The sequence below is a fragment of the Mustela putorius genome, unplaced genomic scaffold, assembly GCF_011764305.1.
Source record: "Mustela putorius furo isolate JIRA1106 unplaced genomic scaffold, ASM1176430v1.1 tig00000174_pilon_pilon_pilon, whole genome shotgun sequence".
Taxonomy (NCBI): domain Eukaryota; kingdom Metazoa; phylum Chordata; class Mammalia; order Carnivora; family Mustelidae; genus Mustela; species Mustela putorius.
Genome location: NW_025421304.1, coordinates 1,118,464 through 1,145,732, shown reverse-complemented (window position 1 = coordinate 1,145,732; position 27,269 = coordinate 1,118,464). Strand labels below are relative to the sequence as shown.

The following is a 27,269-nucleotide window of genomic DNA, read 5'->3' as shown; positions in this document are numbered from 1 at the left end:
AGCGGAGCAGAGAGCCTGATGCGGGGCTCAATCCCAGGACCCTGGGATCATGACCAGAGCCGAAGGCAGAGGCTTTAACCCACTGAGCCACCAGACGCCCCTAAAAATCAATCCCTGATTATCAAGAAAGAGTAAACAGGTTAAAGATCAACAGAAGGGGTGAAGGTCAGAGGAGCAAAACAAAAAAGAAAAGTTGTCCAATGGAACAGTCAATTATTATTATTTTTTAAGATTATTTATTTATTTGACAGAGAGAGAGAGAGCGCGCGAGGGAACATAAGCAGGGGGAGTGGGAGAGGAAGAAGCAGGCTTCTCGCTAACAGGGAGCCTGATGCAGGTTTCAATCCCAGGACCCAGGGATCTTGACCTGAGCTGAAGGCAGACACTGAACAACTAAACCACCAGGCACCCCTGGAGCAGCCAACTCTAACTTCATAAGGGATAATCCCTTTTTTGGGAAGCAACAAGAATCATTAATTCAGCCAAGCATTTGAGAAGCACTCATGAGAAATCCATAACAAAGAAAGTAAAATTCCAGAAGACCAATTCTGAATTTGGGGGGGGGGAGGCACATAACTTACCCAGTGAGATCAGGTTGTTATAATTCTCCAGCATTACATCGCAGTACAAACCCTTCTGGGCAGAGTGCAAGCATTCCCACTCCTTTTGAGAGAAGTAAATGGCCACATCTTTGAACGTGAAGCCCTGAAACCACAGATCGATATATTTATTATTTTTTAAATTGACAGGCAAAATCTTTACTAGGGAATTAAAAAAAAAAAATGGAGAAGGCAATTTAGTAAGGTAACAATGTTGACAAAACAGGCCGTGCTGGGCCCTTCAGTGTAGAAACAAGAGAGACCATTCTTGGTGCACACATCATGCTTAAGCATGCCTGGGACTACAGGAGTAACCTCTTGGGCTCTATCCTCTTCCATTAACCTCCCCTAGTCTGGGAATAACCAAAGTTCAGACAACTGGTGTTTCCCAATTAAATAAAACTATACATGCAAGCATACTCTATGTTCACTGCACAACACCTGTGGCTATCTCCTTCCCATTCTCCCAATAAAGAAAAACTTCTTAAAACTCTGAATCATTCAAAAAATATTTTATAAAATTTCTATTTCTGAAAATAGGATTTGAATATAACTTGGTGATTTCTATGATGCTTTGCAACTTACAATTTAATAACGTCTTAAAAACACATGCCCATAAATATGCCAGAATATTAAAGCCTGAGCAGTTTTCCATGTGACCAAAAATTCTAAAATAGACATCAATGTTCTTATTTTGGGGTACTAGGTTGCACAAGTTCTCTAAAGTTCTTTTGCAGTATGAGTCTTCTCTCCTCAACAATTTTTACATATCTGGCTACAATGTTCCTGTTCCTGTAAATTGTCCTTCACTATACTCTCCATGTTCCTGATCTGCCAGAACTGATGGGAGGAAGATCCAGACTCACACTGATGTGACCCAGGATGAACATATACTACAAAAGTGTGTGTGTGTCTCTCCTTCTCTCTCTCTCTCCATGAGTATCTTTCTTGATTTGAGGGAGGGTAACAAAACTTTGCCTGCCCTGAACCCCTGAGAATCCAACTATATATAATGTATTTAGAGGAACCAACCTTCCCAACTGACCTGAGCCCCAGAAGAGCCTGTTCTGACCTGCCCCGGGTAGATCCTTGTTCTACGACCTGAAAGACACTGAGCTCCTCAGTCATGCAGGCATCCCAAAGATATGGTGGAGCCCCCAGGCCCAGGAGCACAGAATACTTGGGCAGGCCCAGCCCTGGACAACAGTTTCTGCAACAGAGGTCTCCACCCTCTCCCTCGCCTAACAGACTCAGTTTAGCAGGTACCTCCTTAGCTTTGTTCCCACATCCCAGAACTGGGATTCATTCCCCGAATGAAATCTCTTACCACAAAGACCCTGTCCAGAATCACCACTACTGAGCCAGACCAGCACCAGCAGGTCCTAAGTAGTCTTGGCAAAGCTCAACCATCAGGACACAGGTTACATTGGCTTTATAAGAAACCACAATTCTCAGAATCTTTGTGGCCAACATACTCTGGTTCCCAATGAAGATCACGTTTTCTAAACTTGGCTTTCTTAATTGACATTATTCCCTCTCACTGCTACCCCTAGCCTTGTTGCTGATAGTCACTGTTCACTGCATCGCAAGTACAATTACTGCATTTTAGCAGTTTAAGTTTCTGGTGACTTCTATGTCTGAATCCTCAGAAGAAGCCCGTAAATCCTAATTCAAAGGAAACTTTAGTTCAAATAAGTGAAGTCATTTATTTAAATCTGCAGTTAGCAGTGGCACTGCTGGGTTTTGAATCTGGATTTCTCCAACTCTGTAGCTGATAGTCTTCCACTTCTGGCTCTCACAGATGCAGCCATTTCTGAAGCGCCTACAAGAAAATCCTGAACTGGGCTCTCTACTTGTCAAGCAGAAGATGCTTGGTCTGCTCTGTGTGTCACTACAGAGCACAGCCTTCTATGAGGGAAAATTAAAGGTAGAAAGGAGAGGAAGGAAAGAAGCAGTTCTGCAAACAAAATGCATTTATTTGATAATATAAAAATTTCCCATGACTCTGGCTCTGTGTGGGGACTTGGGGATGTGATGATTTAGATCCAGCACCTGCCCTTAAAAAGCTCAGAAGCAGGAAGGAAAAACAGAAAAGTAGAGACAATCACAGGACATCAAGCTCGGCAGGGACTGGTTACCATGACCAAATCACCAGTGAAAAATAACGTTCTGAATATTAAAAACATTTTGGGATGCAATGATGATCTGCCGAAGAAGGAAAGTAATCTTCAGAAGCTAAAACTGAATCAAACTGGGAACCAATAAAAGTGTGCAGAGCCAAGACGACCGTGAGCTTTGACATTCAGAGAATCGGTGGAGAGAAAACCAAGCCTAAAGCTGGTCAAGATGGGAGTTTAAATGGTTCTATACTACAAAGACCTGGGACATCTAGACCATCCCCACAAAATACAGAAAAAATAGCAACACTCCCATTTTTGGATGCTACAAGGAAAACAGCCTGACTTGAATCCTGGCACTTGGTAGAAGAAAAATATTTTCTCCTGAGGAATTATAATCACAAGTCAGCTCTCCCACAGGTCTGTGGCTCACATGCACATTACAAAGGTGAATCCATAAAACTTGTCATCTATAAACCTACCTTTTTTTTAATTTATTTTTTATTTATTTTCGGCATAACAGTATTCATTATTTTTTCACAACACCCAGTGCTCCATTCAATCCATGCCCTCTATAATACCCACCACCTGGTACCCCAAACTCCCACCCACCCACCAATTCAAACCCCTCAGATTGTTTTTTAGAGTCCATAGTCTCTCATGGTTCACCTCTCCTTCCAATTTCCCCCAACTCCCTTCTCCTCTCTAACTCCCCATGTCCTCCATGCTATTTGTTATGCTCCACAAATAAGTGAAACCATATGATAATTGACTGTCTCTGCTTGACTGATTTCACTCAGCATAATCTCTTCCAGTCCTATCCATGTTGCTACAAAAGTTGGGTATTCATCCTTTCTGATGGAGGCATAATACTCCTTAGTGTATATGGACCACATCTTCCTTATCCATTCGTCCGTTGAAGAGCATCTTGGTTCTTTCCACAGTTTGGGGACCGTGGCCATTGCTGCTATAAACACTGGGGTACAGATGGCCCTTCTTTTCACTATATAAACCTACTTTAAGGTGGCTCTGGTTTGGCAGTGCTCTTGGTGGAAGGAAACACAGACCTGGCCTAGAAGAACAACATTCAACCAGGCCTCAAGAATCCATAAACAGAATTTCAAGGAAATGCCTACACACCACTAAATTGTACACTATAAAATGGTTAATTTATGTTACATGAATTTCCCCTAAATAAAAATAAAACATGCACAGAGGCATAATTCCAGGATCAGAGAGTCAGGAAAATCAATCATGCAATTGTTTCAAATTTCCACTATATTTTAAACTTTCCACAACAAAATAAAATGTTAAGGAAAAAAAGTCACATCTCCAAAGATTCATACAAAACAGGTGTGTTACAAAAAAGGGGCAAGATGGTGAGAAACAAAACCACAAAAATGACAGGTAGATTTTTTTTTTTAAAGACTTTATTTATTTGTCAGAGAGAGAGAGAGAGAGCACAAGTGAGCATAAGCAGGGGGAGTGGCAGGCAGAGGGAGAAGCAGGCTCCTCACTGAGCAAGGAGTCCAAGCTGGACTGGATCCCATCATGACCTGAGCTGAAGGTAGATGCTTAACTGACTGAGCTCCTAGGCACTCCAAATGACAGGAAGATTTAAAAGGAAAAAATAGTGGCACCTGGGTGGCTCGTAGGTTAAACGTCTACCTTCAGCCCAGGTCATGATCCCAGAGTCCTGTGATTGAGCCCCACCTCAGGCTCCCCACTTGGTGGGGAATCTCCTTCTCCCTCTGCCCCTGCATTGTGTTCTCTCACTCTCAAAAACAAATGAATAAAATCTTTAAAAAAAAAAAAAAAAAAAAAGGAAAAATTATTTCTAGAGCAAAAAACCCCTAATATTTAAAATTAAGTCATACACAGGCTAGAATAAATACCTCCAAAGAGAAAAATTACTGGACTACAGATACAAAAAAAGATTGTGCAGAATGCTCTCTTCATTTCCACGTTGTCCTTTTTGATAGCAGGGGCAGTAAATGAAGAACTAATGGGGGCACCTAGTGGCTCAGTTGGTAGAGCATATGATTCTTGATCTTGGGGTGGTGAGTGTAAGCCCCACACTAGGCACAGAGCTCGATTATTAAAAAAAAAAAAAAAAAGGCCTAATGGCTAAGAAATTTTCAGAACTAGCAAAAGAAAGCATTATTCAGGATGCCTGGGTGGCTCAGTCAATTATGCGTCTGCCTTCTGCTCAGGTCATGATCCCAGGGTTCTGAGATCGAGTCCTGCATCAAGCTTCTTCTTCTTCTTCTTCTTTTTTAAAGATTTTATTTATTTATTTGACAGAGAGAGATCACAAATAGGCAGAGAGGCAGGCAGAGAAAGAAAGGGGGAAGCAGGCTCTCCACCAAGCAGAGAGCCCGATGCAGGGCTTGATCCCAGGACCCTGGGATCATGACCTGAGCCAAAGGCAGAGGCTTTAACCCACTGAGCCACCCAGGCACCCCCCGCATCGAGCTTCTTGCTCAACAGGAAGCCTGCTTCACTCTCTGCCTCTGCCTGCCACTCTGCCTGCCTATGCTCTCTTTCTCTGACAAATAAATAAATAAATCTTAAAAAAAAAAAAAAAGAACAGAACCATAAAACTTCCTATAATCTAAAGAAATCTACTACCTTAAAAAAAGAAAAAAAGAAAGCATTATTCAGAAGCCCAATGAATCTCAAGGAGAATAAATAGAAAGAAACCCTAGACAATTATACCAAAACTGCAGAGCACTAAAAACAAAAGAGAATATGTTAGAAGCAATTTGAGATTAAAGACAGATTATCTACACAGAAACACCAGTCTGATTGACAAATGGTTATTCAATAGCAACAGTATAAACCAGAAGACAGCAATCTGCTTCAGTTAGCTGAGAGAAAATTACCTTTCACAAATGGGGGCAAATCAAGACATTTTTCAAAAAAAAAACAACCCAAATCAAAACCCTCACAAAACTCATTAAAGTATGTACTTCCACCTGAAGGAAAATGATCCCAAGGTAGAGGGTTTAAGATATAAGAATAATGAACAAAGAAAGTGGTAAATATGTGGAGAGATAAGCTAACATCAAAATATATAAAATAATAAAAATGTTTTATGGATTAAAAAGAGGGTAGAATTAAAACATCTGACAACAGGGGCGCCTGGGTAACTCAGTCAGTTAAGCGTCTGCCTTCAGCTCTGGTCGTGATCCTGGGGTCCTGGGATCGAGCCCTGCATCGGGCTCTCTGCTCAGTGGGGAGCCTGCTTTACTTTCTCTCTGTCTGCCTGCTGCTCTGCCTACTTGTGATCTCTCTCTCTCTCAATCAAATAAATAAATAAAATCTTTAAAACAACAACAAAAAAATCTGACAACAATATAAATTGTTTAATCAGATTAGCCTAGTTCCCTATACTATTCATTCAGCAAGAGCATAAAGATGTTCTTTAGTTTGGGACACTAAGTTAAAATACATTAAAATTTCTTGGGGAACCTGGGTGGTTTAGTGGGTTAAAGCCTCTGCCTTCAGCTGAGGTCATGATCCCGGGGTCCTGGGATCGAGCCCCGTGTCGGGCTCTCTGCTCAGCGGAGAGCCTGCTTTCCCCCCTCTCTGCCTGCCTCTCTGCCTACTTGTGATCTCTGTCTGTCAAATAAATAAATAAAATATTTTAAAAAATAAAAATAAAATACATTAAAATTTCTAAGGTAATCACTAAATAATTGAAACTAGTTTATAATTTTCAAATTCACGCAGGGGTGAAAAGAGGTTAAAACAAAATGGAAAAGGTAGGTTAAAAAGCACAAACTAAGCCAATAATGATACTTTCAATTATATCAGCAATTTTTTAAAAAAAGGACTTTATTTTATAAGTAATTTCTGCATCCAACATGGGGCTTGAACTTACAACCCCAAGATCAAGAGTCACACGCTCCACTGACTGAGACAGCCAGGTGCCCCTGTTTTAGCAATTAGTATTAATGGGCTAAATGATCTCATTAAAAGACAAAGGTCAAAAACCAAAGCCCAAATGGTGTTTACAAGAGATACAACCAAAACATAAATAACCAAAAAGACTGGAGGTAAAAGATGAAAATATACACTCCTAATAAAAAATAAATGTATTGAGACACACATACACATAAATAAAAGAACAAAATTATGACAAGTCATCATCATTATGAGAGAACACATCACTTGAAATAACTGACAGACACGAGACAAAATCAGTAAAAACAGAAATTATTTAAATTACAAAATAACAAAATTAACAAGCTTGATTTAATGGTAATATATAGAATAATGCACCAAATTCAAATATGTGCCAGTTTAAGCACACATTCAGGTGAATTTCCATCACTATCACATTCTTCTCAGACATATCTGGAGGATTCAGAAAACTGATCACATTGGGTCTTAACACACGATAATCATTTTGCATGAACTCATAGTAATAAAAAGATGCACATTAATAGGATTGCCTGGGGGCAGGGGTGGCAAATGGAATGGAAAGGTCTTGGATGACAGGTCATCACTGGCAGGACTAAATGCATCCTCACTTACTGCTCTATTCCAACACTAGGATTGGTGCTCCAATAAATACAGAATGTGCTTTATAGAAAATGTATAACAAATGTGAAAGAGTTAGAGCTTTGTCCTAAAAGTAACAGGGATTCACTCAATAAAGGATGTGACATGACTGGACTATTTCATAGGCAAGGAGTAAAAGTAGAGCCAGGGAGCCCCATTAGAAGACAATACACTATCCACCCCTACACAAAGGTCTGATGTGGCATGCAGACAGTGGAGTGAGGTTAAAGGCATGAGATCAGGGAACTGGAAAGGCACAGAAGCAATGGGATTGAGACCAGGAGGTAAGAGTTGGGGGAACTCCAGGTTGCCAGTTAAAGGACACATTCAGGTGAATTTCCATCACTATCACATTCTCCAAACCTTATATAATGACATTATATAGAGGAAGTTATGACGAAGTCCATGGTCATATAGAAAAATAGGTAAGACTCTACCATTATTTTTTTTTTTAAACAGTGCACAGCTTCTCATGAAGACACAGAAAGGGGGGGGCCCTGGGTGGCTCTGTAGGTTAAGCGGCTGCCTTCAGCTCAGGTCATGATTCCAGGGTCCTGGGATTGAGTCCCGCATTGGGCACCCGGATCCATGGGGAGTCTGCTTCTCCCTCTCCCTCTGCCTGCCTTTCCCCCTGATTGTGCTCTCTCTCTCTGACAAATAAATTAATTAATTAAATAAAAGAAAGAAAGAAAGTAAAAAAGGACAATTCACCACTCTGAGGAGAGGAAATAAAGGGAAATGGACAGTTGTCCAGGGTTTAGGGCAAGGGAAGCTCGAGTTCCTTCCTTACCAAAATGTGCTAAGACTGGATGGGGAGGGTGTAGTTTTTCCTCTGAGAATCTGAGGAAGGTTCTAGCCAGGATGGGAATGGGAAAGCAAACACAACAAGTTCTCACAGAATTCAGAAAAAAAGGCAGAGAAAAGAAACAGATTAATCCAGAATACAAAAAATATTTTATTAGTCTTTTGAGAGAAAGGAACCCTTGAGAACTAACTGACCAGAATTAATGAAGAGCCACACTCAGACACATCCAAGGAAAACACCCTGAACATACTACCAGTATTATGCCATTCTTTAAAACGCCAAAGTCACAGAAAAGAAAAATCTAAATAAACACCCCAAATTAGGAATTTTACAGCCAACATTTGCTGGTCATATCTCCACCAGATACTTAAAGATGGAATCATTTGGGCAAAAGACAAAGTACTTTAGGAAAATGTGAATGACTTTTTAAAAAAAGATTTTATTTGTTTATTTATTTAGAGAATACAAATGGGGAGCAGAAAGAAAGGGGGAGAGAGAGAACCTCAACTAGACTCCATGCTCAGCATGGAGCTCGACACAGGCTCAACCTTGCAACCCTGAGATCATGACTTGAGCGTCTAACTCTTAATTTCAGATGCTTAACCGACTGAGCCACCCAGGCACCCCTGAATGACTTTTCCATATTTACAGTAGAGAAGGCCATGGGATAAAGGGAGAAAACATTTTTTGAAAACTCTGAATCTAAAACACATGCAAAACAGATTAACTGTGAAAAAATATTTTCAAAACTTACGACAGAGAATATGTTTAACATATAAACTTGTTCAACATAAACCAAAAAAGGTAACACTCTCTTGACAAATGGGCAAAAGTAGAGGGATTCTAGTTGTACTACTTGTTAACTGTTTAATTTTGGAGTGACTTAATAGAATTTATTTCCTTATCTGTCAACTTAAAATAATACCGTATTTCATCAATTCTGGGGTACCACTGATTGTAAAGCCACCATTACTTACACCAGTAAAGAAAAAATACCACTGATGAAACTATGACTTGCCAAGAATTGCAAAACCAGTCTTGATTTCAAAGAAGTTTAACAGAATTGAAGATACACAGTTATACCTGTCTTAAAGGGTTATTAATGTGGATTCAACAAGATAACACATGTAAAGAACTTGAAACTACAAGCTGGTTGCTTCTATCAGTAGCATGATCCCATTCTGAAAACAAAATTACATACCTACACATATGTATAGACAAAATTTGAAAATATTAATCATGACTATCTCTAGATGGGGGGACCATGGGTGACAAACTTCCTTAATCAACTTTCTCAAGTTTTGAAATTTTTGCAAGAATCCTGTATTACTTTAGTCATTAAAAAGAGAGCAATTAGGTTCTTTCTATCTTGGGGGAAGAAAGTATGTAGAGCTGATAGGAGCAGGCAGGCCTTCCAGACTGTTAGAAATTTGGAAGCAAACAGGCTACTGCATGTTGACTCTGAAGCGGACCACAAAGAAATTAATTAGTGAGGCTGAAGCGAGTAACCTCATTCTGTTCTTTAACTTCCCTGCCAAATCAGTGAGGCACATGTGTCACAGCTGTTCTGGTAATTAATAAAATCCAGGGAAATGGAAATTCTAGATTGATGAGACAATGTATGCAAAGCAGACAGCCCTGGTTTAGATTTCTGTCTGGTTTAGGAAAACTCCTCCATAAATTTAGTTTCCTTCTCTCTTACCCTTTTTCCAAATCACTACTGTAAATCTTTTGGATAGAATCCTGAAACAAGACATTGTTCTGAAAACCAGGAAGCCCTTTCCAAGTAGAGTGCCAAATACAACTTACCTCTGCCATGACTTTTGATGTACAGTGGCTTTTCTCTCCTCTTCTGGATTCTTCTAGAATGAAAAAGGTGGAAAAGGGTTAAACTATGAGACAACAGACCTTCCAGGAGCTCAGAGAAGGCCAAATCACAGCAAACCCTGGCTCCACTCCAGGCACCAAGGGTGAAACCAAAACCAAAGAAGCCTGTAACCCCACCTCCACTCCTATCATCATCACACAAAGCAGGCCACCTCAGCTGCCCAGATGGGAGTCCTGGGAGAGAACTCCAGACTGTGGCCTCCTTTCTCCATAGGAGCCTGTCTGGGTTCTTCCAGGCCCTGTATCTTAGACTGAGCCCAGATCTGTGGCCCTAAAACACAACCTACGTGGATCCATCAGTCAGAATCTCACACTCCTGTCCTCTAAAACTGGGGCACCATTATGGGCCTGGATCCCCTGAGCCCTCAGAGTAAAAGCACAGGGAGTGGAAGGAAGTGCTCCCAGGGCCAAGCTCTGCAAAACCCTGGGACACCAGAAATAACCCCGGGGAGAAGGCCATTCACCGCGCTGAAGAGCGAGCGGCGGTTTCTGCGTCAGTTTCGGCTGGAATCCAGAATCCAGCAGGGACTACTGGGACTAAAAAGGCTCGAAACGCATGCGGGTTATGAGACTGACCCACAACCCATCCATTCGCTGACCCGGCTCAACGTCGACCAAGAAAGTACAAAGGGAGGCGCTTTTCCAGTTCTAGCTCCAGAGGCAGAGCCGGCGACGTGGCCGGCCACATGGGGCTCCCACACGGGGCCATAGAGAGATTCCTAGTGTCCTAACCACGGCCCCGCCGGCAGTGGTCGCCGCGCACTGGAGGTCGGGTGCACAATCCAGTCCGGGGAGTATCGCACGGACTTTGTGCACAGGCAGGAGACCACACACAGCGACACCTCTGACCTCCAGACACCGCCAGCCAGCTCCAGCGCCAGCCTGAAACCGCTCGCCCACCCGGTGGAGGTGCACGGCTGATACCTCCCTCCCCCGAGGGAAGAGTAGCGGCCTCGACATTCCCAACTTTCCCGACGTCCTTTACTTTTTGAGCGCGAGGACGCAGCCTAGAAATGCCGCACGGCCACCCCTAAGTAAGACTCCAGACAGACCCCGGCCCCGCCCCGGAGCCCCTCACCTTGCACTTCTCCCGGGTCCTCACACACCAGTCTGGTCAAATCCGCAGGCGGACCGCAACGCCCCAAACCCTCGCCCCCGAACTCCCGCCAACTCACTAACCGCCAGCCAACTTCGGCCGGAAGTGGCAGATGCCGCAGAGCCCTCAGGAAAATGTAGTCCCGAGGAGGAAAAATCCAGCCAGAGCCAGGCGGGTACAAGGTTTCACCGCCCAGTGCGCGTCGCGTACTTAGCCTTCAGGCCAGTACTGACGGCGCACACTAGCCTGAGCATCCTGAGGACCTGGGCGAACCGACAGGTCCAAGCAGCAGAAGTCGTCTGCTGAGGGGGAAAAAGAAAAGAAAAAAAAAAGTTGTGGACCGTGGAGGCTTCTGGGAAATGTAGCCCACAGCGGAGTAAAGGTGGGCTGGTCGGCCACCAGCACAACCCGAGTCCTCAAAGTTAACCCGTGAGCAACAGTCCTCGCTGCAGACTGCGCAGCGCACAGAGGCGGGAAGTTAAAAGCCGGGAAGCAGTTAAAAGCCGCCGGGAAGCAGACGGTTCAGAGTTCTCTCCGCCAGGAACCGCGCTCTGAGAGCGGGATCAGAGGGGACGACTCCCCGCTACACCATGAATTAGGAGTCCTCCGGGACCCGGGCTATTCAGCCCGCCCCAGGATCCTACCTGGTGGAGTTTGGGTGCTCAGGTTTCGGGTGAGAATTCATTCCCCAGTCCCGGGCGCCACCAGAAAGTGCAGTACTCCCTTAGTCGATACTGCTGCAAGGTAGCAGCCCCGCATCCCGACCTTTCCACCCAATTCGGGCGGGGCCGCAGGGACTCCCAGTAAGGGCCCATCCTGGAGGCGTTTGGGAAATGTAGTCTCAGCCTAACGAGTTGGGAAGGCGGCGGCGGAGAACCTGAATGAGGACGGGTGGTAGTCTTGAACTGAAGATGCAGGGGTCTGAGAAGGCAATTAAAGGAGGATAAGCTGAGGTCCCGAGTAGAAGTCATAGAATACCAGTACTGAGCTCTATATGCCACGTATTAATGTTTCCAAACTTTTTCCAAGTACATAAATACAGAAAGTTACACTAACATTTTTTTTTTTAATTTTAACATTTGTTAATAGTAGTTAATTGCTAGGATGTGTATATGTGCTGCCGAAGCGAGCACAATTGCTAGGATGTGTAATTGGTTTTTGTTGTTGTTTACTTTAAGAGTATTCCCTTATTATTTTGGCCATTATCGTGTCCTTATGAGACATTACTCAATTTTGTTAGATATAAAATGAGTAAGTATAGACTCTGAAATTGGTGAGCTAGAAAACAAAAAGTGGGCCAGATTTTTTAAATGCACAGTTTGGTTCTAAAAGATAATTGAGGGGCGTTTGCCTTCAGCTCCGGTGATGATCCTAGGGTTTAGGGATCTAGCCCCACTTGGGCTCCCTGCTCAAAGGGGAGCCTGTTTCTCCCTCTCCCTCTCTACCTGCTGCCCCCGCCTACCGCTTGTGAGGGCGCTCTGTCAAATAAATAAATCTTTTTTAAAAAAGTTAAGTGAAACGCAATATTCATAAACAATAACAAAACAAAAATTAAAACACGAATATTACAAATGGGAAAGGTTAAACATAAACATGGAATTTAAAATAATTTTTTAAAAAGATTTTATTTATTTATTTGACAGAGAGACACAGTGAGAGAGGGAACCCAAGCAGGGGGAGTCGGAGTGGGAGAGGGAGAAGCAGGCTTCCGGATGAGCAGGGAGCCTGATGCGGGGCTCTGTCCCAGGACCCCAGGATCATGATCTGAGCTCAAGGCAGCAGGTTAACCACTGAGCCTCCCAGACGCCCCTAAAAGAATTTTGAGGCTGTTAACACAACTCCATGACAACGGTAGAGGTAATTGTATATTTTCCAATAAAATTGAAGTTACTACTTTCTACTAAGAAGTAGAAAACCTGAACGGAATAGCCAAAATAAAACTTAAATATCTCTTTAAAACTGTACTGCTAGAAAGGTACCAGATAGTTATAGTTCATTTTTAGCTACTTTTTGAATAATGAATTTTCAGTTTATTCAGATCCTGGAAAAAGATGAAGTGCTTTTTTTTTTTTTTTTTTTAGATTTTATTTCTTTTAGATCAAGAGAGAACTCTCCAGAGACTATGAGTGGGAGGAGAGGCAGAGGGAGAGAAAGAAAAAGAATCCCAAGTAGGCTCCTCACTGAGTGCAGAGCCCAATGCCAGGCTTGATCCCAGGACCCTGAGATCATGACCTGAGCTGAAATCAAGAGTCAGTTACTGAACCAACTGAGCCCCCCAGGTGCCACAAGATAGAATGCTTTCTAATTAATTTTGTCTAACTGGCAAAAATCTGACAAAGACAGGCCAAAAGAAAAGTATTGATTAGTTTCATTTGGGTTCAAGGATAAAATGAGGCACTCTAAAAGTTTCAGGAATTTATTTGAGCATACATCTACTTGAATCAGGCAGCATCAAACTGAAAGTGTTAGGAGTGCCCCACCAACAGGAACTAATGGAGAGGTTTTTACAGAGAAGACCCTAAAGCAAAGCAAGGAAATTATTTGATTAGCTATAGCTTAAGCAGTTGCCCTGTTTGGCAAATCTAAGTTGGCTTTTTGTTATTAATTGTTCCTAAGTTTTATTTTCTCTGACTGGGTTGCATTGATTTTGACTTCGGTTTTGGTTTGCTTTCGTAGGCTAGTAATGCAGAAGAACTACTTCAGTCTAATGGCATCATTGTTTAATTATTTTAAAATTTGTTGTTATAGGTGCAAAAATTCCCAATAAAAGGCTGATATCAACATGTACTATAAATTTTGCACAGGGATTATGTCAACAGATTTCCTATGTTAAAGAACACTAAAAGCATATGAAATGTATGAATAAATCAAAGGAGAAAAATATACATATCAATCAATGGCAATAAGATAATGTGGTAGATAGGATAATGTCCCCATTCAAGATGTCCAAGTCCTAATCCCCAGAAAGAACCTATGAATGACTATGTTATCTTACATGGCAAAGAAACTTTGCAGATACACTTAAATTAAGGATTTTTTTGAATGAGAAAATTATTCTGGATATCTGAGTAGATCCAATGTAATCACAAGCCTCCTTAGAGAGGAAGGCAGGAACATCAGAGCCAGAAAAGAATTGTGAAGACAGAAGAACTTGGGATGACATGCAGTGAAGATGGAGTAAAGGACCATGAGCCAACGAATACAGGCAGCTTCTAGAAGCTGGAAAAGGCAAGGAAATAGATTCTCCTCTAGAGCCTATAGAAGAAATGCAGCTATGCCAACAATTTGATTTTAGCCCATTGGATCCATTTCAGACTTCTGACCCCAATCTCTGAGTGAGGAAATCTTCCTCCAGAACAGGATGGACTAATGTGTCAGTCATTAGAAAACCATGTTCTTGATAAATTAGTCCATCTGCCTTCCTGAGATATACTCCTTCCCGCCCCAACCAGGATATTCTGCAGTCCTTCTCCTGAAACTTGTATTTTTTTTTAAAGATTTTATTTATTTATTTGACACAGAGAGATCACAAGTAGAGAGAGAGGCAGGCAGAGAGAGAGGAAGGGAAGCAGGCTCCCTGCAGAGCAGAGAGCCCGATGCGGGGCTCGATCCCAGGACCCTGAGATCATGACCCGAGCTGAAGGCAGTGGCTCAACCCACTGAGCCACCCAGGCGCCCCTCCTGAAACTTCTTTTATAGAAACATATTGAGGATCTGGTTCCCTAGTTCTCCTGGGCTAGTGGGGTCTATAGATACACCCCCAAGCGGCTCAGTGCCCTCCCACATTTATTTCTCCCATATGATAGAGTGCAGTCACCTAGTAGTACATTGTATTCAACTATTTATTTTTTAAGGATTTTATTTATTTATTTGACAGAGAGAGATCACAAGTAGACAGAGAGGCAGGAAAAGAGAGAGAGGGAAGCAAGCTCCCTGCTGAGCAGAGAGTCCGATGCGGGACTCGATCCCAGGACCCTGAGATCATGACTTGAGTCAAAGGCAGCGGCTTAACCCACTTAGCCACCCAGGCACCCTGTCTTCAACTATTTATTTTGAAAAATTTCAAGTTTCCAAAAGCATTGAAAAATAGTACAAAGGATTCTTATACAGCCTATCCCTGGATTCACCAATTGTTAACAACTTACCATTTTTGAAAATCTCTCGCTACCATTTGAAAATAAATTCAAGCATCACAACACTTCACTACTAAATATGTCAGCATATATCTCCTAAAAACAAGGACATTTTCTTACCACACATCACTAAGCACCATATATTACATATATATCACTATGTTCCACAAAACACAGTTTCACACTTACATCAGTAGACACAGTAGTACATTCCATGTACCTCTAACTACAACACTATGATCAGATCCAAGGAAATGATTAATTCCATAATTCACTTATATTCAAATTTCCCTCAAGTGTCCCCAGAATGTCTTATATAGGTTTTTAAGTAGGACACAAAGTTCAAGCATTGCATTTAATGTTATGTCTCTAGTCTCTTAATCTAGAACAGTCTCTTCACCTTTCGTTTTCTCTTTCTGCTGCCCCCCACCACTTGTGAGCGCGCTCTGTCAAATAAATAAATATATATTTTTAAAGAATCTAGATTATTTGTTGTACAAAAATGTCTTATATTCTGGACTGTCTAGTTATTTCTTTATGGTAAAATCCAGATAAAACATCTTTGTCCTCTTGCTGTATCACATTAGGAGAAACATGAGGTTGTGTCATTTCACTATTAGCAATGCTAAATTTGATCATTTAGGGGCACCTAGGTGGCTCAGTGGGTTAAACCTCTGTCTTCTGCTCAGTTCATGATCTCAGGGTCCTGGGATCGAGCCCCACATCCGGCTCTCTGCTCAGCAGGGAGCCTGCTTCCCCCTCTCTCTCTGCCTACTTGTGACCCCCCCCTCTCTCTGTCAAATAAATAAATAAATAAATAAAACTTAAAAAATAAATTTGATCATTTGGTTAAGGTGGTAATGGCCAGATATCTCCATTGTGAAGTTATGCTTTTTTCCTAATTGGTAAGTAACTTGAGGGCTCATGACTTAGGACCATAAGAATCCCCCATTTCCCAACAATCATGTGCATATTTACTATAAGGTATATATTACTCTTTCATATAAATTAATATGTGTGTTACTCTTTCATATATATATGAATCATGAAATTATATTTTGTATACAATTATATATGGATTTTGATGGTGTACTTTTGACATACATATATACATATTATTCTTTAGAATTGGATAAGCTATGTTATGTTTTGTGAACCATTTAAGATATTTTATAGAATAATTTAGAATACAACAAATTTTATTTTGTTTCTGACTTTAGAACTTAAACCCCTTAAAAATATAACAACACTGTTAAAAGGTCTTCACTTTTAAGTTGTTGAGCTTCTCCATCTCCTGTGTTCTGTTAGAGCTCTGACCAGCAGAAATACATATCTTGGAGAGAAAGATGAGAGTTTTTAATGTGGAGATTCTCATCTGCCACGGAAACAGATGGCAAGCTGTCCTGCCTTATGAGACTTCTAGGAGTTGGGTATCACGGAGAACCTAAGTGTGAAAATCTTGGTGAATGATGGTGGGCTTCTGCCAAAAATGGAGAGAAGCTTTTTGTATCAACATCCAATTCCTATAGTCAGTTTGCATCAATTTGGGTTCATTCAGGAAACAGAAATCCCACCAGAATTTAAACAGAGTTTTAATATAAAGAACTGTTAAGCAATGATGAGTAATATAAAGACAGCAAAGAATTCTGAAGTGCCCCTGAGGGCTGAAGGAGAGTCCCTAAGGAAGGACAAACTTGGATCCTTCCCAGAGGCTTGGTTTCAGACCTCATTGGAGAAGATGCAATTGCATCCCAATGGATGGCAGAGAAATTTCCTGGGTTGCCAAATGCTCAGAGAGCTGGAGCAGGACTATAACCTAACAGCCAAGATGCATGGTATCCACATCAGGAAGGCGGCAGGAGATACCCCTCTGTGGCAAATACAAGCCAATACAAGCAGGCATACAGAGAAAGCTGGGATGCCACTGTGCACATGTGACCTGGAGCACACAGTATGTCATCAGTATGGTCTCAGCAAGATGGTCACTGGGTCCAGGTCAGGTCTGTGAAGTCTCTAAGACATGCATGCTCTGGGGTACAGCTGAGGCTAAGCATCACTGAATATTTTCACATACACATAACCCATAGACCATGAAGCAAGAACAAGAAAAAGCAAAATGCAGCAACCAGCCAGAAGAGAAACCAGGAAGAGAAGCCCCTTTCCTTCTCCAGTGCCCTCTACTAACATAGCCTCACATCATACTCACTGTAAAGAAGAAATGCTTAAAGAATCCAGTCCCTTTTTACAGAGCAAGGTATTGAAAGCTGAGAGGCAATAAATTGATAATAGCACACTGGAAACCTCTGGCCCTCAGTTTCTACACTTCTACACACATATGAGCTCTCATACAACAACAAAACAACTCTGTATTTCTATCTAGCAAGACAGTTATCCAAATAAGAAAATGTATGATTCTAACAGTTGGTTATATTAATTATTAACTCACTAATTTTTGGCTTTATTAATTACTCCTTATATTCATTTATAGCGCCACTGAATATTCTGTTTTCTAAAGAGTAAATTGTAAAGAATATAAAATCAAAATGAGAGAGAAAAACATGGTAGTTAGTATATACAAATAAACAGATATAACAATCAAAGAGAAAATATGCAAGGCTACTACAGTCCTCATATTTTGTAATTGAATATGAGGTCAGTTGATGTTTATGACTTCCTTCTTTGACAACACATTCCCTATTTCTGTTGTTTTCAGCAAGAACCTCAAATGCTCTATGTTTGTTATCTGGTAGAGTGACCCAAGCCCTCATTCCTGAAGATTCTGAGTCCTCAATCATTCTATATGTTTTTTTTAAATTGCTGTCATTTTCCCATCAACCTTTATAATTGGACATAGACAGTCTAAAAGGAATGCCAGAGAATTCCCTGGGTTTCAAATACAGGCCCATTTACCTCCATTGCATATCATTAACCTGATTCCTTCTTGGTAATTAGGATCAGTCATTCCAGGCAGTGGATCAACTTTTTTTTTCTTGTTCAGTGTTAATTAAAGGAGTTAAAAATGTTCAAGGTGTAAGTCTCATCTTCCAATTCAGTAGCACTATTGCTATAGGTGTATCTCCAGATGCAAGCATTGCCCTTAGGGGACTAATACCTCCATACAAGCAAAGCTCAAATTCTATGAGTAGGCCATTAGGTATTATAGTGAGAGAAGTCACTCCCACTTAACCCCTTCCTGGAGCATGTATTTGAGTATGGGGGGAGGCCATAATGGTCTCAAATTCAGAATATATTTTATGTCCTATAATACAGAACTCCTGCCTTTTAGAATGATGTCTCCCACTGGCATTTCAGTTGGTCTAGCTGATTCTAGGTGATGGAATTTGTGTTAAGACCCGTTAATTCCCCAGGCATGAATGTGTTGCTCAGAAAAAATGCTGTGCGGGATGCCAAAGAGGTAGATAAAGCATTCTGCATCTGTGGTTGGTGATGTTGTCAAAAACATCATAGGCAGAGAAGAAAATCTAAGATAATATGTGTCTATACTTGTGAGGTGACTCTCTATCCCAGCCATGATGGAAAGAGACATCTAACATAATTGACCTTCTACCAGGTGGTTGTCTCTTCCTCACAGGGAATGATGCCTTATAAGGGACTCAAGGCTGGTCACCACTGTTTAGCAAAAATTAAGGGGAAGGACTGTGCTAGCTGATTATATCCCTTTTATTACAAAAGAAAATGTTTTCAAACACCCTTACCCCCAAATATTTCTGCTTATAACTAATGGCCAGATTCATGATACACGGGCTGCCCTTAATCACCGGTAGGCTCGCCAAACAGTGGAAAGAGCCAAGATGCCCTTCAACAGATGAATGGATAAAGAAGATATGGTCCATATATACAATGGAATATTACACAGCCACTGGAAAGGATGAATACCCAACTTTTGTATCAACATGGATGGGACTGAAGGAGATTATGCTGAGTGAAATAAGTCAAGCAGAGAAAGTCAATTATAGTATGTTTTCACTTACTTGTGGAGCATAAGGAATAACATGGAGATTAGGAGAAGGAAAGGAAAAGTGAATTGGGGTAAATTGGAGGAGGAGATGAAGCATCAGAGACCGTGGAGTCTGAGAAACAAACTGAGGGTTTTGGAGGGGAGGGAGGTGGGGAGATGGGTGAGCCTGGTGGTGGGTATTAAGGAGGGCACATATCTCATGGAGCACTGGGTGTGGAGTATAAACAATCTTGGAACACTGAAAAAATTAAATTTAACAAAATAAATTTTAAAAAGAAAGAAAATATTGAAATCTTCTAACACCTCTGATGGAAATCAGCAGAAAAAAGATAGACTGGAGCTGTCTGTTGTGCTGAACACAAGCACTCACCACCAGAGAACTGGCTTCCTGTAGAAAAGATATGAACTTAAGCCCCAGAGTGAAGATTCCACATAAAGGGACAATATCTTGGGGCACCTGGGTGGCTCAGTCGTTGGATGTCTGCCTTTGGCTCAGGTCATGATCCCAGAGACCTGGGATTGAGCCCCGTATCGGGCTCCTTGCTCAGTGGGTAGCCTGCTTCTCCTCCCAATCCCCCTGCTTGTGTTCCCTCTCTCGTTGTCTGTCAAAAAAATAAATAAAATCCTTAAAAGAGAGAGAGAGAAAGGGATATATATATATATATATATATAGAGAGAGAGAGAGAGAGAGAGAGAATGTCTTTGGCTTTAAACATCAGCAAAAATCACAGAACTAAAGATCCCTGCAAATCAGATTCTTTGGAAGGAAGGAAGAGGACAAAGCTTCGGGAACAGAAATCACTCTTGAGAAGAAGCCCAGGTGAAACTTGTGAGGTGGTTGAGACTGTTGGAAGTGGCAGAGGCATTTCTTACTAGGGTAGAAGAAAGAGTGTAGACTCTGGGGCCTGTGGACAGATGTGAGAGTGAAAGGTGGCTGAGGATTTGGTGGCACAGGAGAGAGAATTTCCTACTCCATAAATTAAACAGCTCATTTGTCACAGATTAAACAGCTCATTTGTCACAGAAACTCTGAAAAATGTTATGTACTCTGTGCAATGTGTGCATATAGACACCTTATGGAGAATTGCTATTTTTTAAAAGATTTTATTTATTTATTTGACAGAGAGAGAGAGAGATCACAAGTAGGCAGAGAGGCAGGCGGGGTGCGGGGAGCAGGCTCCCTGCTGAGCAGAGAGGCTGATGCAGGGCTCCATCCCAGGACCCTGGGATCATGACCTGAGCTGAAGGCAGAGGCTTTAACCCACTGAGCCACCCAGGCGCCCCAAGAATTGCTATTTTTTTCATATTTCATTTGCTTATGATTATGAATCTATAAAAATTATGTGTAATAAGAATTCTCCATATCATTAATCCCTATGCACAAGTTAATGAAAAATGTGAACAGATATTTATACTCTTTTTTTTTTTTTATTTTTTATTTTTTTTTTTTATTTTTTTTTTAAAGATTTTATTTATTTATTTGACAGAGAGAGATCACAAGTAGGTAGAAAGGCAGGCAGAGAGAGAGAGGAGGAGGAAACAGGCTCCCTGCCGAGCAGAGAGCCCGATGTGGGACTCGATCCCAGGACCCTGAGATCATGACCTGAGCCGAAGGCAGCGGCTTAACCCACTGAGCCACCCAGGCGCCCCTTTTTTTTTTTTTTTTAAAGATTTTATTTATTTAAGATATTTATACTCTTTTTTCCCCTATGTTATGTTTGTTCTGGTTATATTTATGGAAATCTAATTCTATGTCTGTTAAAGCTAAAACTAAAAAAAATTGGAGCTTGTGTTCTTTTTTTCTTTTTCAAGCAATTTGTATTTATTATATTTTCCAAAATTCTTGGTTCACAACAGATTGCAGACTTTAAAAAAGGAAAAAAAACTTTGTATTTCATCACAGACAATTTTAGAAGCACTACTTGAAAACACAAATGATGTGACTGGATATTCACTTGGTCTTTGAAGAAATAGCCTTCTGTATTCTAATTAATGTGACCAAAGACTCCCAAGAAAATAAGATCACATTTACATCCTTAATGAAAATTTCAAGGCTGGCTATAATCTCCCTCTTGTAGCACTTGTTTGTCCCACCCTGGGGTGTATACTAAAGATTAGACCAGTGTCTAAGAAAGTGCAAGAGATAAAGTCTTTTATTCAGAGGTGCCCCTCTTGCACCTCTAACATGAAGGCATTAGTCATCCTATGGGACATGCCTTATTGCCTTCTGCTGTAAAGTCATCCACCTTTGTGTCCACCTCCACTTTAACACTTTGATTTAAAGATAAGATCATTTTTGATGCCTCCCATTTAAATAACACTTATGGCTTACTCTCTCCCCTTAGTATTTGTCCCTTCAAACAACTCCCAGACAAAGCAGAAATCACACTTGCACCTTAGACTAATCAGATCTTAGAAAGTTACTGTCCAACATGCAACAAGAAAGTAAAATCAGAAAGGCTGAGGCTAATACAAATTTGATTGTGACTTGAACCTCTCTAAAACTTGCAGAAGTATCATCAATGGGAAGAAACAACTTTGGAATGGGGCACCAGTCATAGCATAGCTCTCTACCAAACTCATGTAACAGAAACTATATTGGGAGTATTACCTAAAATGGCTGCTCATGTTGCTTTCAGTTGTTAAATTTAGGTAGAGGAGAAAGAGCAGCTGGTTATCTGGGAACACTAGACTAATCATTAATTATGCTCCAGAAACAGCTGCTGAAGCTCTGCCTTGGCACTCTAACCAAAGCAGCTGCCAGTGCAGCTGATGTTCATCTGTATTTGTTGGTATACAAAGATATCAGTATAAATCAGTGGCTAAGTTTCCATGACTTGCCAGGCTAAGAAAAATGAATCTACTGACACTGAATTAGCAGTATCAAAAATTGAGAACTTTCAAAAACATATACATCTGTCTGATCACCTAATCCACTCCTAGGTGTTTATCTAAGAGAAATGAAAACATAGATCTATACAAGAGACTTGAATATAAATGTTCATTGCAGCTTTATTTGTAATAGTCCCAAACTGGAAAAACCCAATTATTCATCGACTGGTGATTGATTGGATAAACAAATTATGCCCTGATTACTCAGCAATAAAAAGAACCTGCTGCCACCACAGAAACATGGGTGAATCTCACAGTGCCTAAGCAAATGAAGCCTGATACCAAAAACACTGTCCGATTCCATTTACATAAAGCCCTAAAACAAGCAAAACTAATCTATGGAAATGGAAGTGGGAAGAATGATTATCTCAGAAGGGGATGGTTATTGTCCAGGAAGAAGCCAAGGGAACTTTCTTTCTTTCTTTTTTAAAAAATTTTATTTATTTACTCGACAGAGAGAGAGAGAGATCACAAGTAGGCAGAGAGACAGGCAGAGAGAGGGGAGGGAGGCAGGATCCCTGCTGAGCAGAGAACCTGATGTATGGCTCAATCCCAGGACCTGAGCTGAAGGCAGAGGCTTAACCCACTGAACCACCCAGGTGCCCAGCCAAGGGAACTTTCTGAGGGAATGGAAATACTCTATTTCTTTACCTGGGTGGTAAATACACAATTATATACATATGATGCATACTTAAGGTTTTTCTGTTTTTACTGTATGTAAATTATACCTCAATTTAAAAAAGAATAAAAAAGAAAAGAAAAACTTCAGTCATTAAATAAATGGGTGGGGAAGTTTTAGAGACATGAGTCAGGGCTGAGAAAAGGAAAAAAGTAATGATGGGCAAACAGCCTGACACCTGTGGACTAATCAAGGGCCTACAAATATTTTGGACCTATATAGAGGCTTTAAGGTATGAGAACTACAATATAAAAATTGCCATTTATAATCTCAAGTCTCTAAAATTCAATTTGCAGATCTAATTCTCAACACAGTTTTATGTAGACATATAAAAATAATCTTGGTGTAGACTGTGTTGTTGTTGGTTTTTTTTTTTTTTTGGTCACATTTGATTTTAAGTGTGTTGAAGCCTTCATAAGTCCTGAAAGTTTATTTCAATCTTAAAATAGCACTGACCTTTCATTTCCTCTTTGTCCTCATTCCCACACTTCTGAATTGGAAATAACCCTAGACCCCAAGGATCTTGGCCTCTGCCCTACACATTTTAGAGTGTTTCAGCAACTCAGTCTCCATTCAATTGGTTAAAGGGCTTACTCTAGGCTGGGTAGGGATCAATAGGTCATGGGATTCGGTCCCGTTGGAGATCTTGCCCATTTCCGCACCCCCCCCATACAGACCTCAAAATAATCAAACAAAACTAACCTAGATCTAGGTTGCCTTTTGGCAAACTTTGAGACCCACTACATTAAATCCAAAAAGAAAGGCTAATGTTAACATGATTAAATAAACCATGTACTCATCCTTCTTACTTGAGCAAAATCCTACAAACCCTTCCTAGTAATTCTTGAGACACAGTTGATATAGAAATGGAGACTTCCAACTCACCTTTTGAAAATCATAGGACACCTAACTGCACTCTTGCATCACAATTTCATCTGAAAAATTTGACTTTACAGATATTATACCTTAATCACAGCTTGGGAAGTAGGTGGTCTCATATATATGTGTATATACATATACATATATGTATTTTTTTCTCTCCCAGAACTACTTCTTTTAGAGCTCATTCAGTCAAGTTTTAGGACGTTGTTTGGATTTGAGAATTATAAGGAATGTACTTCAATTGAAAATAAATGTAAATACCAGATCCATGCCTCCTAACGTTATCTTTTGTTTTGCTGGGTTTTGATACTTTTACTTCAGGTGCACATAGGGAATGAACAAAATTTGTTTAAAAGTTTTTTTTTTAAGAGTTTAAATAATCTCTACACCTGATATGGAGCTCAAACTTACAACCCTGAGATCAAGGTTCCTCCACTGACTGAGCCAGCCAGGTACCTCTCAGGTACACATAGTTATAGTTTCATATATATACATATATATATGTATATACACACACACACATATATATATATATATAAATTGTGCTGTTATATATAAAAACAAATATATTTATTTTATATAGATTATTATATATTTTTTCTATATAAATATAAAATATAAAGATATAAATATATAAATAAAAACCCTTGGGTTATACACATACAATGCCATCAAGTCCACTTAGGGCCTACATTGGGTTATTTAGTTGGTTAGTGTGGTAGATTTCAATTTTAAAACATAATATCAGTATTATGCTTCCTGTCCACTGATACCAGACATGGAACTATGTAAAAATAAAATATGCCAGTTCAGAGAAGAAGCTTTAAGAGCTTTAAATGGTTTTACCATCTGTCTTTCCCTCTGCCATGAGACTGTCATGTTCTATGAAGTGCTGCTTCTTCCATCTGGGTCCTGCAATAAAGGTGATATGGAGCAGAACAGCTGCCAATTTACAATGGATGTGAATATGAGAAATATTTCCTTGTTGCTGTAAGTCATTAAGACTTTGGACACATTTGTCACAATATCATAATTTATCCTAAACTGATTTATGAAATTATTTATTTTAAATAATGTTATAAGCACTCATGAATCCACCACCCAGCAAAATATCTATAACCTTGATAATAACCTATATGTAATTATATATAGCCCCTTCCCATCCCCCTTCTGCTCCTAAAGGATCAAATATCATCCTGAATCCTATGTTCATTCATCCCTTGTATTGCTTTTTAAGATTTTTTATTTTTTTAATTCTAAAAACTATTTTATTTATTTATCTATCTATTTATTTATTTATAGAGCACATACGTACAAGGGCAGAGGCAGAAGGAGAGGAAGACAGAATCTCAAGCCGACTCTGCACCAAGCAGGGAGCCCAACAGGGAGGACCAATCCCATGACCCTGAGATCATGACCAGAGCTGAAATCAAGAGTTTAAAGCCCAATCGACTGAGCCCCTCACCGTATTCCCCACATTCATTGATTTTAAGATTGTTATTAGAACGCCAATTTTCATTCAAATTCATCTATAAATTCAATGTGCTCCCAATAAAAATTGCAGCACAATTTTTGTGGAAACTGGCAGGCTCATTCCAAAAGTAGTACAGAAATGCAGAGGATCTATAAAACTAAGGAAATATGAAGAAGCTGACGGGTTACTATTACCAGATATCAAGACTGTGCTGAAGTCACAGTAAATAAAACTGGTTTGGTGCAAGAATAGGTAAGCAGATCAACAGAACAGAATAGAAAGTCCAGAAACAGACAGCATATTTAGATATCTGGTTTAATGACAAAGAAGCCACTAAAATTCAATGGTTAAAGGATGGTCTTTTCTTTCTTTTTTCTTTTAAGATTTTATTTATTTGAGAGAAAGAGTGAATGCAAGAGAGAGCATGAGTGGAGAGAGGGGCAGAAAGAAGGGAGAAGCAGATTCCCTGCTCAGCAGGGAGCCGGATACAGGACTCCATCTCAGGACTCCAGGATCATGACCTGGGTTGAAGGCACATGCTTAACCAACTGAACCACCCAGGTGCCCCACTATAGGCAAAGGTATTTAAAACTGGACACAAAAAGCACTCACCATAAAATAAAATATATTGATAAATTAGACGTCACTAAGAAATTCTGCTCACTAAAAGACACCGTTAAAAAAGTAAAAAATCAGGATGCCTGGGTGGCTCAGTCATTAAGCGTCTGCCTTTGGCTCAGGTCATGATCCCAGGGTCCTGGGATGGAGTCCCCCGCATGCAACATGGAGTTGGGCTCCCTGCTCGGTGGGAAGCCTTCTTCTCCCTCTCCCACTCTGCCTGCTTATGTTCCCTCTCTTGCTGGGTTTCTCTCTGTCAAATAAATAAAGGAAGTCTTAAAAAAAAAAAAAGAAAGTAAGAAATCAAGCTACTGGGAGAAAATAATGCATACATCTGATAAAGGTTATATGTCCAGAACATATATCCACAGATTAATAAAGACAGACAAGTCAATAAATATATGGGCAATAGACTACAACAGGCACTTCACAAATGAAGATATCTAAATGGCCAACAATATATGAAAAGGTATTCTACGTCATTAGTCCTCAGAAAGATGCAGTAAGTTACCACTAAGTTACCACTATACTTACAAATATCTTTTTGCTATTGTTTTCATTAAAAAAAGTACTCAAATAGGGTTCATGCATTGCATTTGATTGTGGTCTCCCAAGTCTCTTAATCTACAATATTCCTCTTTTCATGTCATTGCCTTAATGAATTGGGGGAGTTGTACTAAAAAAATATATTTGGGACTTAACTGATTGCTTCTTTTTGGCATTATTTAACTCTTTTTTTTTTTTTAAAGATCTTATTTATTTGCCAGAGAGAGTGAGCAAGTGAGCACAAGAAGAGGAAGTGGCAGATAGAGGGAAAAGCAGGCCTCCTGTGGAGCAAGGAGTCTGATGCAGGACTTGATCCCAGGATCCTGGAATCATGACCTCAGCCACAGGCAGACGCTTAACTGATAGCCACCCAGGTGTCCCATGGCATTATTTTTTTCCTCCTCATTTTATGTATATTGTTAAACGAAATTAAATGTTTGATTAGATTTTAAAAATTATTGGCTCTGTCTTTATATAACGTCAATTAGTACATAATATTTCATTGTTCTACTTTGAGGCTGAGATTGGCCAGTGGTGAAACTGATCTTTCCACTTCAAAGTTGCGTTTTATGTAGAGTGACATTTTGGTAACCTAAAAATATCCATTTCTCAATCACCTTTTATTTAGTTTTAGCATACATTGATGCTTAATGCTTGAATGGGTATCTTGTTGTGGTTTAAAATACTGCTTTTTCTAATTCTCACCTTCTTCTTACAATTATTAATTTAAATTTTTCTGTATAGAACTTTCCCATATAGATTATTTAGCTATTTGATACTTCTATTAGGACTATTTGGTACTATGAAATAGAATTCATAGTACATAGAGAAAGCAGGATACATTTTTAATTGTTTTCTAAAAAATATTTTTCTATTTATTTGACAGAGAAAGAGAACACACTCACACCAGGGGGAGAGAGAGAGAGATAGAGCCTGCAGCAGGAGTAGGAGCAAAGGGCCAGGGAGGAGCAGGCTCCGTGCTGAGCAGGGAGT

The 27,269-nt window shown here is 40.3% G+C and overlaps 1 protein-coding gene across 5 annotated transcripts in view; it reads right to left on the bottom strand.

The window, feature by feature from the left end:
- Positions 1–27,269, bottom strand: part of ZNF568 (zinc finger protein 568) — a 131,487-nt gene that overhangs the window by 8,076 nt on the left and 96,142 nt on the right. For all 5 annotated transcript variants that reach the window (XM_013062735.2, XM_013062733.2, XM_013062731.2 and 2 more), the window contains 2 exons: positions 9,900–9,952; positions 582–705 (listed from right to left, as the gene is read on the bottom strand). In XM_013062735.2, coding sequence (XP_012918189.1) covers positions 582–705; positions 9,900–9,952 — 177 coding nt within the window. The remainder of the gene's footprint in view (positions 1–581; positions 706–9,899; positions 9,953–27,269) is intronic.